The sequence below is a fragment of the Notothenia rossii genome (genome assembly GCF_949606895.1).
Source record: "Notothenia rossii genome assembly, chromosome: 4".
NCBI lineage: Eukaryota > Metazoa > Chordata > Actinopteri > Perciformes > Nototheniidae > Notothenia > Notothenia rossii.
Window position 1 is genome coordinate 12,317,595 of NC_136902.1, and position 15,123 is coordinate 12,332,717.

The 15,123-nt window shown below is 39.9% G+C and overlaps 1 protein-coding gene across 3 annotated transcripts in view; it reads left to right on the plus strand.

Annotated features, from left to right (window-relative positions):
* The window catches only part of dnmt3bb.1 (DNA (cytosine-5-)-methyltransferase 3 beta, duplicate b.1), a 41,449-nt gene extending 31,350 nt beyond the window's left edge, over positions 1-10,099 (plus strand). For 2 of the 3 annotated variants that reach the window (XM_079673557.1, XM_079673558.1), the window contains exons 9-22: positions 1,457-1,598; positions 1,696-1,818; positions 2,030-2,074; positions 2,197-2,276; positions 3,111-3,223; positions 3,400-3,583; positions 4,656-4,740; positions 5,167-5,312; positions 5,425-5,515; positions 5,787-5,935; positions 6,348-6,433; positions 6,604-6,688; positions 6,766-6,884; positions 7,215-10,099. In XM_079673557.1, coding sequence (XP_079529683.1) covers positions 1,457-1,598; positions 1,696-1,818; positions 2,030-2,074; positions 2,197-2,276; positions 3,111-3,223; positions 3,400-3,583; positions 4,656-4,740; positions 5,167-5,312; positions 5,425-5,515; positions 5,787-5,935; positions 6,348-6,433; positions 6,604-6,688; positions 6,766-6,884; positions 7,215-7,356 — 1,590 coding nt within the window. In that variant the 3' untranslated portion in view covers positions 7,357-10,099. The remainder of the gene's footprint in view (positions 1-1,456; positions 1,599-1,695; positions 1,819-2,029; positions 2,075-2,196; positions 2,277-3,110; positions 3,224-3,399; positions 3,584-4,655; positions 4,741-5,166; positions 5,313-5,424; positions 5,516-5,786; positions 5,936-6,347; positions 6,434-6,603; positions 6,689-6,765; positions 6,885-7,214) is intronic. The other variant, XM_079673559.1, reaches the window with a different exon arrangement.
* Positions 10,100-15,123: the final 5,024 nt, after the last annotated feature.

The following is a 15,123-nucleotide window of genomic DNA, read 5'->3' on the forward strand; positions in this document are numbered from 1 at the left end:
TCAATTTAAATAAAACGATGCCACGTTTTATTAATTTGTGCGCACGATATACGTATCTCGTGTGTGTGGGAATTTGTTTTCATAAGATAATAGTGGCGTTTGTTCCGGTGCACTCCGACAGCATTTAGCACTAGCCTACATCGAGATTAAGATTAAACAAACTTCTTTCACTTGGGATGACACATGTGTGTAAATTACAGTTCATGGTAATTTGAATACAAATACCGGTGTCGGACACACACATACACCGAACACACACACCCACACTTGTAGCATTTCATGTTTCCATAGCAACAACAATTTCCTGTCAACAGCGTAAACTCACCTTCAAAATAAAAGCATCTAAATAAAACAGGAAGTTAACCTAAATTACATTTAAGACATGTACAACTGCAACTAAAGTAACAAAAACAATGTCATATCCTTTTCAGTTTCACAGAACACAAATTGGGTTATTTACTCATCATGCGCCCTGGTGACCGGACATCTCCTCCATAAAACGAGTAATAGGGGGAATAATCGGGCAGTTCGATGTGTGTGTGTGTGTGTGTGTGTGTGTGTGTGTGTGTGTGTGTGTGTGTGTGTGTGTGTGTGTGTGTGTGTGTGTGTGTGTGTGTGTGTGTGTGTGTGTGTGTGTGTGTGTGTGTCTGTGTCTGTGTCTGTGTGTGTGTCTGTGTCTGTGTGGCTAAAACGTAGCAGCCTCGATCTCTATTCAGCTGTTCTGAAGGTAAACACAGTGAAGGCGATGCGTAAAAGACACAGCTCTCTAGCAGATACTGTGAGAGTCACGGACATGAGAGTCACGGACATGAATTCATCTTGTGCGCACAAATGAATAAAGTGTGGCCACGAATGACATCTCGTGCGCACAAATAACATCTCGTGCGCACAAATTAATAAAAGGTGGCCTCCTTTTAATAAAATGTTTCTCTCTATGAACCCTCCAGGGCTCCGTAGATTAGAAATGAGGAGGAAATGTAAACATTTAAAACTTGGGTAAATTACATTTCTTGCTCGTTTAAACTTTATTAGACCTGTTATTGTATGACGATGCATCTTTACGTGGTGTTCTGATATTTAAAAAATGACACTGATTTGCCTATTGATGGCGCTAGGCTTAAAGTTAATCTTTCCTAGGTCAAATACAACATTCAAATGTTTCTTACACATTTATTCATTAGTCAGAATGATTCAATTATAAAATATCAGCTTATAACACCGACGGAGGACATTTGCTGCATACTTGAAGCACGTTTTGATGATATTACGTCTGCCCTTGAGAACTTATTTTTAAATCAAGGAATTTTGATTATAAAAATAATATGTGGTATTGCTATGTTGTACAGGATTGGAATAGTCCTTTACCTTTTCAACTACCTTCATATCACCTTGTGAATTTAATTTGTTGTCAACTTTAGCTTTTTGTCTCACATTGTGTCATATCTCTTCATCACAGATGTCCAGTATCCGAGCGGAGAAGAAGTTTCCTCCCTGCGAGTCGGACAATCCAGAAGACCAGGTTAAACCCATGCTGGACTGGGCCAACGGCGGCTTCCTGCCCAAAGGAGGGGAGGGACTCAAACCCACACACAGTGCCGGTGAGAAAGGCAGCAGCAAACCAGTCGTATAAACCACTTCCAAACGTCTCGTCCACAGAGGAAATAAGAGTTGTTCTGCTTGTGTGTCGCCCTGCAGACAGTAACCCTCTGGACCACCAGGTCCTCGACGTTTCGCTGCCCGAGTATTTCCCCAGCGCCAAACGGCCCAGAGTCAGCCTCTGTAAGGGCAAGGCCGCCCCTGAGGAGACATACAGCAGAGGTACCTTAACACTCGAACAGAAATAAAATAATAAGTAAAGTGTCAAAAAATATGTTATTATGGTTTTGTTATTATTTCTGGTATTTTCCATTTCTGTTTGGCTGCACATCAAAAATAAAACACATGCAACACAAGGTGCTGAACACTGTAAAGCAAATAAAATGTTTGTGTATTTATAACATCTAAACGTTGACTTTCCTTTTCCTCTCAGAACAAATGGTGAATGAAGTTCTAAAGAATAACAGAAGTATAGAAGGTACGAACGCTTTGACATTGTTGTGTTTCTGTGTGACTCATGTTAATTATTAGTTCTGTTATTCCTCCTTTTTTCACTGTTGATTGATGTGTGTGTGTTTCTTCCTGCGTGTGTTTTGGCAGAGTTCTGTCTCTCTTGTGGGAAGACGAGAGTAGCAACCTTCCACCCGCTCTTTAACGGAGGCCTGTGCCAAAATTGCAAGGTAATACAATTCTAAAAACATGGGTTACTTTGACGGATCAGAAGCTTTTCCTAACGGGTTCCTTAGGATGGAGCTTTCTCCTTTCTTCTCAGTTGCGTTGATCATGTGTGTGGTGTATTCAGGGGTCCTTGTCAACAGAACTTTGTTGTCCTACTATTAAAAGTGAGGATGGATCCATTTCATTTAAGTTATCCAGTTCCAAGGCTTTGGTAATGGGATTTTTTTTTTTTAAAGATAATACAGATATCTTAAAGGTTTCTCGCTTCAAGAAGTCCCATTGTCTAATAAGAACTTTTTTTACTTTACTTTGGATTCACATTGAAAAAAACTCAACCAATAATCATGATTACTGAGTTTGCAAATAGTGATATATGACTGAATGAATGATGACAAACTGGGGAATTGTTCACCAGATTAACATATGATTAACCTAATTAACTTTTTTTTAAATATATTTTCTTTAATTTGTTTCTGCAGTGTTTGAGGGATTCACTAGAGCAGGGGTACTCAAACTTTTTTATTAAAGGTCCACTTGTGAATTTTATACAAGGTCACTGGTCCGGATAAATGCCAGTAAAGTATATATGCACGTTCATTCTCACAACGCGTCAGACACAAGAAAATATACATTAATTTACATCAGAATTCGGTCCGGATTGACTTGCAGTTCGGTCCGGATCCGGTCCTTGGTTCCGGAGTTTGAGAAGCCCTGCACTAGATTGATATGTCTTTTCCTGGTTTTAATCACAGTAAATGGATGTAATGGATTATCACTGATGAGTATTTATAATACAATGAATATTTTAAAATATCAATAATGGTGTCTGTATTCAGGACGTGTACCTGGAGATTTCCTACATGTACGACGATGACGGTTACCAGTCCTACTGCACAATCTGCTGTGGAGGGAGAGAGGTGCTGCTCTGTGGAAACGCCAACTGCTGCAGGTCCGACACACACACACACACACACACACACACACACACACACACACACACACACACACACACACACACACACACACACACACACTCACACACACAAGAAACAGTACATACAATACATTTAATACTCCTCCTCTGTCGTGTTTTTCTGCCTGTTCACCTCCTCTCCTTTCCTGCAGGTGTTTCTGCGTGGACTGTCTGGACATCCTGGTGGATCCCGGAGCGTCGAACAGCGCTCGCCTCCTGGACCCGTGGCGCTGCTACATGTGCCAGCCGCTGCTGCAGTACGGCGTCCTGAAGCGACGGCATGACTGGAGCCTTAAGCTGCAGGAGCTCTTCGCTAACGACAGCGGACAGGAGTTTGTGAGTTATCTTCTATAATAATCAAATGCACAATCTCCCTAACCGTATGACACTTTTTACATCACAGAGCAACTGTTATTACGTTTCACCTCAATATAATGCTTTTTGAAATTTAATGATCAGAAAATGTATTTGGTGATTGTTGACAGATATTTTACCCCTGCGATAACTACCGCAATACTGACGTAAAGTAAAATAAAGGTATACAGTGTTTCCCACAGAATTTGATTCTAGTTGTGGGGGCACCGCAAGACATACACCTTATAACAAAGGGTTGTTGTTGTTGTTGAGTAATTTTCTTGTTGTTGTATTTGTTTGACAGTTCCCACAGATACAAAAGCCGCGTTCACACCGCAGTACTTTTCCCACTTTAGTTCCGATATAGTTCCGAAATGTCGCGTTCACACCAAAAAGAGCCGGAACAAAAATGTGTTCATCCGTACCTTTTTTACCCCCTTTTCCGTCCCTGCTAGAGAGCAGGTACTTTCGTGGGAGAAAAAGGTTCCTATGTCTGATTGGCTGGGCGGAATGCAAACCACGCCCCGTAAAACTCACAAAAAGTTTTGTGAAGCCGCCATTTTATTATCCTCGCATTAGCATTATTAGCATTAGCATTAGCCCAACGCAGAAACGCAGACTAACTTATGGCAACACAAAAGAAAACATGGGAGCGGTGGAGATGAGGAGGTGTCGGCGTTCTGCCGATTTACTCGGAAGGCTTCAGTAAAAGCTGCTAGGAGTCCAAGCAGCTTCTACTGAAGCCAGTCCCCAACTCCGGGGACTTCCAGCCGGGGACTTCGGGTAGCAGTATACGCCGTGAAGTTGTTTGCGGCCTGCCAGTAAACCCAAAGCAGAATTTGCCTAATCCTTCCCCCAGGGACTTATTCCGGTGTGAACGCGATCTGTACTTAGTTCATGAGAACTAAAGAGTTCTCATGAACTAAGTTCTCATGAACCTTTGTGGGAAAAGTACTGCGGTGTGAATGCGCCTAATGAGAGTTTACTGAAGGATACAAAACAAACTTGCTAATAAGCCTACTAGATGCTGAATGATCTTCTGATTTTCTTCCAGGAGTCACCAAAGAGGTTCCAAGCAGTCCCTGCAGAGCAGAGACGACCAATCAGAGTCCTCTCCCTGTTTGACGGCATTGCCACAGGTGAGTGTGAGAATGATAAGAGAGAGACGATGAATAAATATTATCTTAAACCACTTGATGTTTCATTAATTTAAAATGTGCTTTTTATTTCAATTTAAGTTCATTCACCAACACTTACATCAGTTTAAAGTATAATGATGAGACATAATGGAGATATGTGAAATTGGACAACCATATAAGCTGTCTGAAACTAAAAATAATGTTTGTAAAACATGTCTACAATTGGACTAAGTTCATGTATTACACAGACACATTTAAAAGCTAAAAACCCCTTATAATAACCAAATACCCTAAAAACTAAACTAATCCTACCGTAAATACCAAATGGTTAGTCTAAACATTGGTTTAATGCTGCTACGATAAAATAAACAGACATATGACAAATGGAAAATATTGGTACAATTAAATGCATTTCTCTGTTTCCAGGCTACCTGGTTTTAAGGGATTTAGGTTTTAAGGTGGACCAGTACGTGGCGTCAGAGGTGTGTGAGGACTCCATCTCAGTGGGCGTTGTCCGACATGAAGGAAAGATCCAGTATGTGCACGATGTCAGGAACATCAGTAAGAAAAATGTAAGTAAAGGACATTCTTCACCTGTTAAAGTACAATAACTGACGTAAAACAAAACACCTTTATATCTTAATATCTGTCTTTCTAACACTTGGTGGTGCTGTTTTCTCTCAGCTGATGGACTGGGGTCCATTCGATCTGGTGATTGGAGGAAGTCCCTGCAACGACCTATCGATCGTCAATCCTGCCAGGAAAGGGCTCTTTGGTAAGAACCTGCCAAGAGGAATCATACCAACATTAATAAAACAACACTTTTGAGTTCAGTTAAGATTGTCTAAAGGCTTACTTTGCTTTTCCCAGTTCTTGTTATTTTTGTGGCAATAAATGGTCTATAAAGTGAGTATTTTATTTTTAAATGTTATCGGAAGTGAACACTGGATTGTGGTTATACCCCTTAACTCTACACAGGGAGAAGTTCAGTCAGTACTGAAACACTGAAACAGGTTGGTTGATGTTTTTTTTCCTTTTTTTTTCAGAAGGCACAGGGAGGCTTTTCTTTGAGTTTTACCGTCTGCTGAGCGAGGCCAGGCCCAAAGAAGGAGAGGACCGGCCGTTCTTCTGGATGTTTGAAAACGTGGTCGCTATGGGCGTCAATGACAAGAGGGACATCTCACGATTCCTGGAGGTGAGTGAGATGGACTGTAGAGTGCGGAAATCAAAAACGTGAACCAAAAACATATTTTACTGACAATGATTCCTAAAAGAAATGTTAATGAGGACATTAATCTAAAACCTAATCTTAGACCTAATCCCCAAAAAACTGGAAAAAGCCTGCGGCACATGTGTGTACTTTTATCAGATATTATTTGTATGTAGTTTTTTTCATATTTCACATTTATTTGTTATACATCATTTTAGTCTAGTATTTTTTGGGTAACACTAGTGCAAATTAATATTGTAACACCTGGTGTTTAATGACGTCTGTGCCATCTTGTTATTGTCTCAATTTAGTCATGGAAAGAAAAGATGTTGTCAAACATATTGAGTCATAGCTTTAATTAACAAAATGACACTGTGTCCTCTGTGTGTTTTTGCAGTGTAATCCTACGATGATCGATGCCATCGAGGTCTCTGCTGCTCACCGTGCCCGATACTTCTGGGGAAACCTGCCGGGCATGAGCAGGTTGGAAAGAAATTCTGAAACTTTCTTTAAAATAATCTCTCACTTCAGTGCTGTTCAACATGTTACATCACAATATCTAAGGCTGAAACCATTACGGATTCATTTTATATTCTGTGTTCACACTCGTATATGTTATGTTATTATGTATTATTATGCATTTATGTGATTAGTTCTCTGGGTTTCAGGCCTCGGTGTGCCTCTGGGATGGACAAACTTGAGCTGCAGGACTGTTTGGATCACGGCAGAGTTGCAAAGGTTTGATATAGATTATATATATATAAATAAAGCTATATGGTTGCTTTTGTTTTAACAGTTTATTTGCGGTCTCCTAGTTTGGGAAAGTGCGCACCATCACTACCCGCTCCAACTCCATCAAACAAGGGAAGGATCAGCACTTCCCTGTCATCATGAACGGGAAGGAGGACATACTGTGGTGCACTGAGCTGGAGAGGTGAGCCAGGAACACACACACACACACGCACACACACACACACACACACACACAGACAGATAATCAAGTTGTTTATCTTGTACATTTCAGCAAATTATAATATTTGCGGAAATGTACAACTTTAAACCTGGAAATTCTTATTGTTATTATTCTCAGAATCAAATGTTTGTAATTATTTACTTTAACCTACAAAGCCCTTAATGCACCTTTTAAATATATGAGTCATTTATGTGGACACTTTAATTCAGGCTAATGATACAAATGTTAAGTGTGTGATACATGCCTTTCGACACTGATAGTAATAATGGTTGTGGATTTGTTGCCCTGCAGGATCTTTGGATTCCCTGTCCACTACACAGATGTGTCCAACATGGGCCGCGGGGCCAGACAGAGGCTGCTGGGCCGGTCCTGGAGCGTCCCCGTCATCAGGCATCTTTTCGCACCGCTGAAAGATTACTTTGCCTGTGAATAGACGCCAGCCATCACCAAACACAGACACCACTTAAAAAAACATCAGCTGCCAGCCAAAATGTTCTAAAAAGCCAGATTTGTTCTCTACTTTGGCAGGCAATAACCAGTTTCATTAACAATAAGTGTAACTGAGAAAGAGTAAAAGCAGCTGTTAGTTTGTATTGTTCATACTGGAGATAATGCACTGCAGCCTTAAACGCACATAACACACACTAACACAAAGACACAAATACAGCATGGTGTCAGAAAGAGAGGGCATCACTGATCTTAAGAGAGGCCAGTTTTGTTTTGGCTGTGGTGGAAGATGGCGACACCTGATCCCTCTGCTTTTTTCTTTAACAAGAGGCCTGTACGGTAGTTTTAACAGGATTTTTCTTACGTTTTGAAAAGGCCCTTATAGGGTATTGTTTCGACAATACTTAGTAGTTGTACAAAAAAGAGAAGATGGCACCAACAGCACAGCTTTATACGTCGCTTTGTACCAAACGTTTTGTTTAAGGAAGTTTTAAAACATTTCAGAGGTCTCTTATCCCTTTATTTAGTTGATTATGAAAAAGCTGCTGCAACAAGTTGTTAATCTGGATAAAAACACTTAAACCAAAGTCTTAAGACAGTACCTGCTGCTGCACTAGCCTCAGGCCTGAATGTATTTTCTCAAAACAAAAGGAGGTTTGTCTAAAAAACCTAAACGATAGGATATTGGGATTTAACGTCAATATTTTGGAAAAAGAAATCCACATCTTTACTGGATAATACAAGATGAACCAGGATAAAAAAAACATATTTTTTTCAATTTTCAACATTTTAAGAGTATGTGGTTAGTATTTTGATTTAAATATGGTAAGATTTTTTTTTTAATGTTTTAAAAAGCAAAACTCTGTAGGAAAATACATTCAGAAATGGAAGCTAGTGCACCACATGCTCACCTGGAGATGAAGCAGGATTTTGTCCTTTATTTTAGAATAGTTCATTTTCATCGTTTTTTGTTGTAAAAAAACACAACTATAATTTTACCTTTTGCTTTGAGATGACATTTTAGGTGTAAAATAGCTTCCTTAAAAAGAAAGAAAAATGTTTTAAATAAATAAACATGTTTTTGTATAGATAGTGTGAAACTTTGAGTTATAATGTCTCCCTGATACAAATACTTGAAACAAGCCAATGAAAAAACAACTGATAAAGAATTCGTGTTTTGCCTTTTGCAAACCATTACAGACAGCTAAGAATAAAAGAGTGATAGCAGTTATGTTAATACCCTAAAAGTTAAGATTTTATCCTTAAAAAAACATTGTTTTTGTTCACCGTAATGTCGCTACACGGGTTGATACTTGTTCAAATAAGTTTATTTGATTCCAGGAAAGAGTTGCACTGTATACTTTTTTTAAATGTAGGCAAACACTGGTGAACACGCAATATTTTTTGTAAAATATCTTTTTGAGTTTCTAAAACTTTTGGCAAGAAAATACCATGCAAATACTCTTTGTCTACTAAAAATTGAAACAAAACATAATAAAAACTACTTGGTTATATTCAGGAAATATCAAGGTTTTTGAATTAGTAATATGTCATGTCATGGAAATATCATTTATGTATGGGAATACAATTTCATGAGACTAGGCTGGTGTAATGTCCATGCTCCGGTTAACAGTGTGTATAAATAAATAGTGCTCAGTAATTGTAAGAAAACAAAGAGTCTGTTTGTATGTAAGTAGCGCACATTTGTTGCCAGAAGAAGAGTTTTACTGTGAGACAGCAATAAGGTGGCATATGTATGCTTGAGCATTTCCATCAGAGGGAGGGATTTACTGGTCAGTTTTATCTTGATACCAATTACCTTTATGCGACCAAACTCTCAAAGTATGGTGTGTGCCTTTGAGAAACGGTTTCGCTCTGATAACTGGAAGATTTTTCAATGCTGTTGGCTGTCACCAAATCATAACAAATGGGCATTACCTCAGCCAAAAGGGGCAACTGTACATCACTCCTCCTATAGGATCTCTGGTCTGTGAATTCATACTCTGGCTTTATGCTCCCACATGCCCTGTAAATGTATAGCTTGTATTTTATCACTGGAACTTTTTTTTTCACAATGTTTTGCGTACTCTATTGATAGAAAGGTTTAAAAGTACTTTAACTCTTGTCTCGTTGTTTTAACATAAGATGCACAAACCTTATTGAACTATTTTCTTTCATGTTAAAATACTTTACTTTCAACTCCTTAAGTGTTCTGAGAGCCCCCTTTTAGTTATAAAGCCTGATTTCTTATTCCTTAAAAAAGAGTAATTGTTTACATGCTACATTATTACTGCTGAGGTGATGTTTTGCTTGAAAACAGTACGCAAAAAATTCTAGTTATAACTGCTCTTTCATTGAAAACACATGCAGGAGTATATATTGACAGTTTAAAGTTTTCAATGTGTAATGTTATAACCTGATATAGAGCATGTTAATCAATATCTGTTGTTATTTAGATGCAAGACATTGTTTAATTGTAGGCTTGAGTGTGAGTGATATAGAACGTTTTTCTATCATTTTGTTGTTCTTTATCTTTTATTCATTTTGTTAAACGCGTTTTTATGAATCTAGAGTGCAAAAGCATTTCAAAAGAATAGATTCCGTGCTATTTTTATACTACATTTGAATAGTCGTAAAGTGTTGATGTATTTTTTTGTTTGTGTACTTCTTATAGAAACCTATATATATAATTGTTACTTAATAAAACGCAGCTTGGCTGCTAAAAACACTGCCTTGTTTGGTGCTTGAAACGTTAATGTAATTGTGTGCATTTATCTTTGAATATTTACTCCGGCAAAAGGTCTGTAAAGGTAAATGAAGTTGCATGTTAGATTTATTTCATTATATGTTAATCCTCAAACAATTATCTAGTGACTGCAATATTAATCATAACAATATAGACAAATTCACAACACTTAGTCATAAAGTTATCTTAAAATGGATTGTGGGACAACTTTCGAAAAGCACATGTGGATTGAATAAAAAGTTGCTTATCCTTGAGAAGCTTAGATTTAAGATCTCAACTGAATATAACAGGAAACCTTTGAGGTGAGGTAAAATAAATGATTTTGAGGCAGACTAATGACTCATTGTCATTAAATGTCCTGATTTGTTGTGGTTTACTTCGTATATTCTGTTCTATTGTTATATGTGTTCACTATAACTTATATAGAGGCTCTTGGACCAACGTGTAGGTTGACTTGCTCTCCTTTATCACACACCGATGCACAACAAGTTACATCATAAAGGTTCCTACCCTATTATGCCTGATACTACATCCCCCTTTCTAAATAGGAGACCCTACCTGTGGAGAGGATGTGTATGGACAACAGAAGCCTCTGAAGCTGATATTAAACCATTTCTTAACTTGTATTCATTCTAATGAACAATACATGTATAACAGCATTACATCTCAAGTTTACCAAGATGGATATTATTAAAGACACTAAAGGCTTTTTCTAGGTCTTAACATAATGCAAAATATGAAACACTTTCACTGCTAGTGAATTAATTTCAGTTTTCTACACTATCACTACTGTCATTATTAGGCTGTAATTTGTTATATACTGTTGGAATGGGTAGTCCGCCCCTGAAAATGTCTACAAACGTTATTATTAATAATAATTAAAAAAATATATATATATAAAAAAAAGTAATCCATTTTTTTTAATAGTTTTTTTTCATTTTTATTTTGTAATCATCTCGCGACCCCCACTCGGGGTCTCGCAGGATGTGGCCTGCCGACATGGCCACTGTCATACAGATCATAAATCAAAGCCCTTGATTGGTCTCTGTGTGTCATTCAAGCTCAGGATAACCTCAGCTCAGGTGAGTTAAAGGACTTTGAGTGTTTAGATAGTTAACTTAGTCTAAGTTCTCAGTGGGTCTCAAACGGTTTGGTCACCATTTATGTAAACACATATTTCCATTTGAGGGTGTCAGTGTTTTTTCATATTGGATATGTTATTGGTTATGGCCCTGATTTTATGATTGTTGAAATGTATACAGTTCTGTTTCATATAGGTGTTCCCATAGATCTAGTCTCTTTATTTTCCCCTCAAAATGCACCAGATTGATGCATTTAACTCCAACATTAAAAATAAATCTTACCGGGGGACCACGCCCCCGGACCCCCCTAGAGAATTTGAGGTCTACCCCCACTTCAAATAACATTGATAGGTTTCTAAATACATTTACCATTTAAAAAATAAATAAAAATAGTAACCCATGTCCATATGTTTATTTGTGGGTAGTAGATTTAAACTATAGGGCTATCACTATTGGCCCTGCCTGTACCTGTTCGCTCTGCCATCGCGTGAAGGGTCTGCTAACAAGCGATCAACCTAAAGGTTAATGTTAATGTTGTTGCACGTCACCTCAACCACCACCACCACCCAAGTATATTTCAAATCTGTGGGAAACACTGATTTATCAACATGTGTTTCTGAAAACACTGCAACATATAGTTCTGTCTAACTGCAGAATTCTTATTAAAACATTCAACTGCTGTACTTCTTTTTATTCATTTATTTAGTTTTAACTATGGAGGGATGGGTTGGTCTACCTAAACCCTCCAGCTGAGTGTGGGGATTATTCTGCCCCATTGACCACTCAGTTTCCTGGCTATGAACGCACAAAGTCTTTTAAATGTGCAGGAGGCGCCCTGACTCTGGCAGGAAAACGTCTCTCACACACCGTGCTTTGCAGACTCGAGTCATGCTGGACTTCTGGTGTGGCAGGAGTGCATGCTGCCTCAGTAGTGGTGTTTACAGGTGTGGTGTTATCAGATAATCGAGGACCCTCAGGGGTTGAAGAGAGGTGGTATCTGTTTCTTTGGACGGTGCCCCTGGGTGTCTCAACGATGTAAGACCTGTGTGCCTGCTGTTGACACCACTGTGCCCTTCTCATGTGTATCTTTGATCCACACATGTTCGCCCGGTTGCAGGTGCAGCATATCATGTGCTCTGTGTCTGCGAGCATAGTTTTGTCTCTGTTTTTGTCTGTAACTTTGTTCTGTCAATTTCAACTTTATCATATCAGCACAAGCACATCCTGGGTTGAGCTGTGATGGAATGACAGGAACGAGTGTCCTTATCTTCCTTCCCATGAGAAGCTCTGTGTGAGACTGTATCCATTTGCCAGAGGAGTAGCACGGCAGGCCATGAGGGCAAGATATGGATCACTTGATTTCTTAAGGAGACCTTTGATTGTCCTCAAAGCAAGCTCCGCTTCTCCATTGCTCTGAGGGAAGTGGAGACTGGATGTCACATGACTGAAGTTCCAGTCCTGGGCAAACTTCCTGAACGGCTCGGATGCAAACTCCATTGTCTGAGCGCACTATCTCTGGCACCCCATGTCGTGCAAAGATAGACTTGAAGTGTGTGATGACTGCCTCTGATGTTGTGGAAGTTAATTTTGACACTTCAAAAAATCTTGAAAAATAGTCAACAATGACCAAATAATGTTTGTTGTCTAATTGAAACAGATTTGCTCCCACTGTAGACCATGGTCTCGGTGGGAACTCAGTAGGCATCAATGTCTCTCTGAGGTTTGTTCTCTCCCGGCTACATGTGTCACAGTTCTCTATCACTTTTGTTAACTCCTTGCTGAGTCCTGACCACCACACAGACTGTTTGGCTCTTTCTCTGCATTTGGTTATGCCCATGTGACCTTCATGCAGCTTGGTGAGCATGTCAGCTCTGAGCGATGTAGGGATCACTATCCTGCTACCATCAAGTAGGAGACCATTTTGAACAGTGAGCTCACCTGAGAGTGGCAGATAGGGTTGAAACACTCTCTCAATAGAAAACTTGTCTGGCCATCCCTCTACACGGTACCTTTTTAACTGTTGGATTATGGTGTCGTTGTCTTGGTGTGTCTGTATTTCCCCGAGTCTCTTTTCTGTAGCTGGCAGGCTTGCTATGACAGAGTCCACGTTCAGATTGATTTAATTTTCATGAAGCCCCTCATTTATGTTGCTGACAGGAGCCCTGCCTGGATAGTACATCTGCAGTTGCGATGTCTTTGCCTGCCACATGTGATATGGTGTAGGAGAATCGCATCAGTCGCATGCGAAGACGCTGTATGCGTGGTGGGAGTTCATCCAAGCTCTTTGAGCCTAGCAGAGGAACCAAAGGCTTGTGATCAGTCTCAATGTGGAAACTTTTCCTGATGAGGAACTCTGCAAAGCTCTCGCAGGCCCAAGTTGATGCCAGAGCCTCCTTTTCAATCTGGGCATATCTCTGTTCAGTGCTGCTGAGAGATCTTGAAGCATATGCTACAGGTCGACATTCGATGCCTGTTTGTCGCTGCAGAAGCACGGCACCCATTCCGTATGAAGATGAATCCGCAGTGACAAGAGTTTCAGCATTTGGGTCATACAGTGCTAGTCCCGGGGGTGTCGTCAGATCCTTTTTGATGCTGTCAAAGTCCTGTTGCTGTTGTGGCGCTTAGGCCCACATATTTGTTTTGTTTAACAAGTCTCTGAGAGGATGAGTTTTTTCAGTCAGGTGGTGTAGGAATTTCTCAAGGTGATTTGTCATCCCCAGAATGCATCTCACCTCACTGACATTACTGGGCTCTGTCATGGCTTTCACAGCGTTAATCTTGTCTGGGTCTGCGCTGACTCCAGATGCCTCTATAACTTGCCCCAGAAACTTTATTCTGCTTTTTGAGAACTCACACTTGTCGTTAAGTCTCACTCCTGCTTCCTGCAGTCGTGATAGCGTCCTCTTTAGCCTCTCATCGTGCTCTTTTTGTGTGGCTCCCCAGATGAGCACGTCGTCCATCTGACACACAACACCTTCCAGGTCCTCCAGGATACGTGACATTTGTTTTTGGAAGTGTTCTGGTGCTTATGATATTCCGAAGCACAGACGGTTGTAGCAGTATCGCCCAAATGGTGTTATGAAAGTTGTTAGCAGAGATGATTCCTTGGAGAGTGGAATCTGCCAAAATCCTGCATTTGCATCAAGCTTTGAAAACACTTTAGCTCCAGCGATCTGTCCTAGGGTGTGCTCAACTGAGGGGAGGGAATGTTTCTCTCTCAACACTGATTTGTTCAGCTCAGTGAGGTCAGTGCATATTCTCACCCTGCCTGTGCGCTTGGGTACCACGACCATGGGTGCACACCATTCTGTGGGCTTCTCCACCTTTGAGATAACACCCTGCTGCTCCATGCGGTCTAACTCCTCTTTAACCTTAGGAAAGAGTGGGAGAGAAATGCGCCTAGGGGTTGCAAGGGAAAACGGCTGTGCCCCTGGCTCCAGAACAATGTTGTATTCTCCCTCCATCTTTTTTAAACCAGAGAAAAGCTTTGGGTCAATCAATCAATCAATGTTTATTTATATAGCCCAATATCACAAACGTTACATTTGTCTTAGTGGACTTCACAGTTTGTACAGAATATCAGTATGACAATACGACACCCTCTGTCCTTAGACCCTCACATCGTACAAGGAAAAACTTCCGGAGAAAACCCAACAGTTTAAAGGGGAACATGGGAGAAACCTCAGGGAGAGCAACAGAGGAGGGATCCCTCTCCCAGGACGGACAGACGTGCAATAGATGCCGTGTGTAAATCGAAAAGATAATACATTTTACAGCGTAGGTAGACCAAATGTTTGGAAAGACCAAATGTTTGGAAATGCATGTGTCTATAATAAGAAGATGAATCAAATTGGGTAAATTTGTTGTACTGTTTCCTTGGATTCTAGGGAGACATTATCTAGTCTAGCAACCAAGTGTAGTGCTA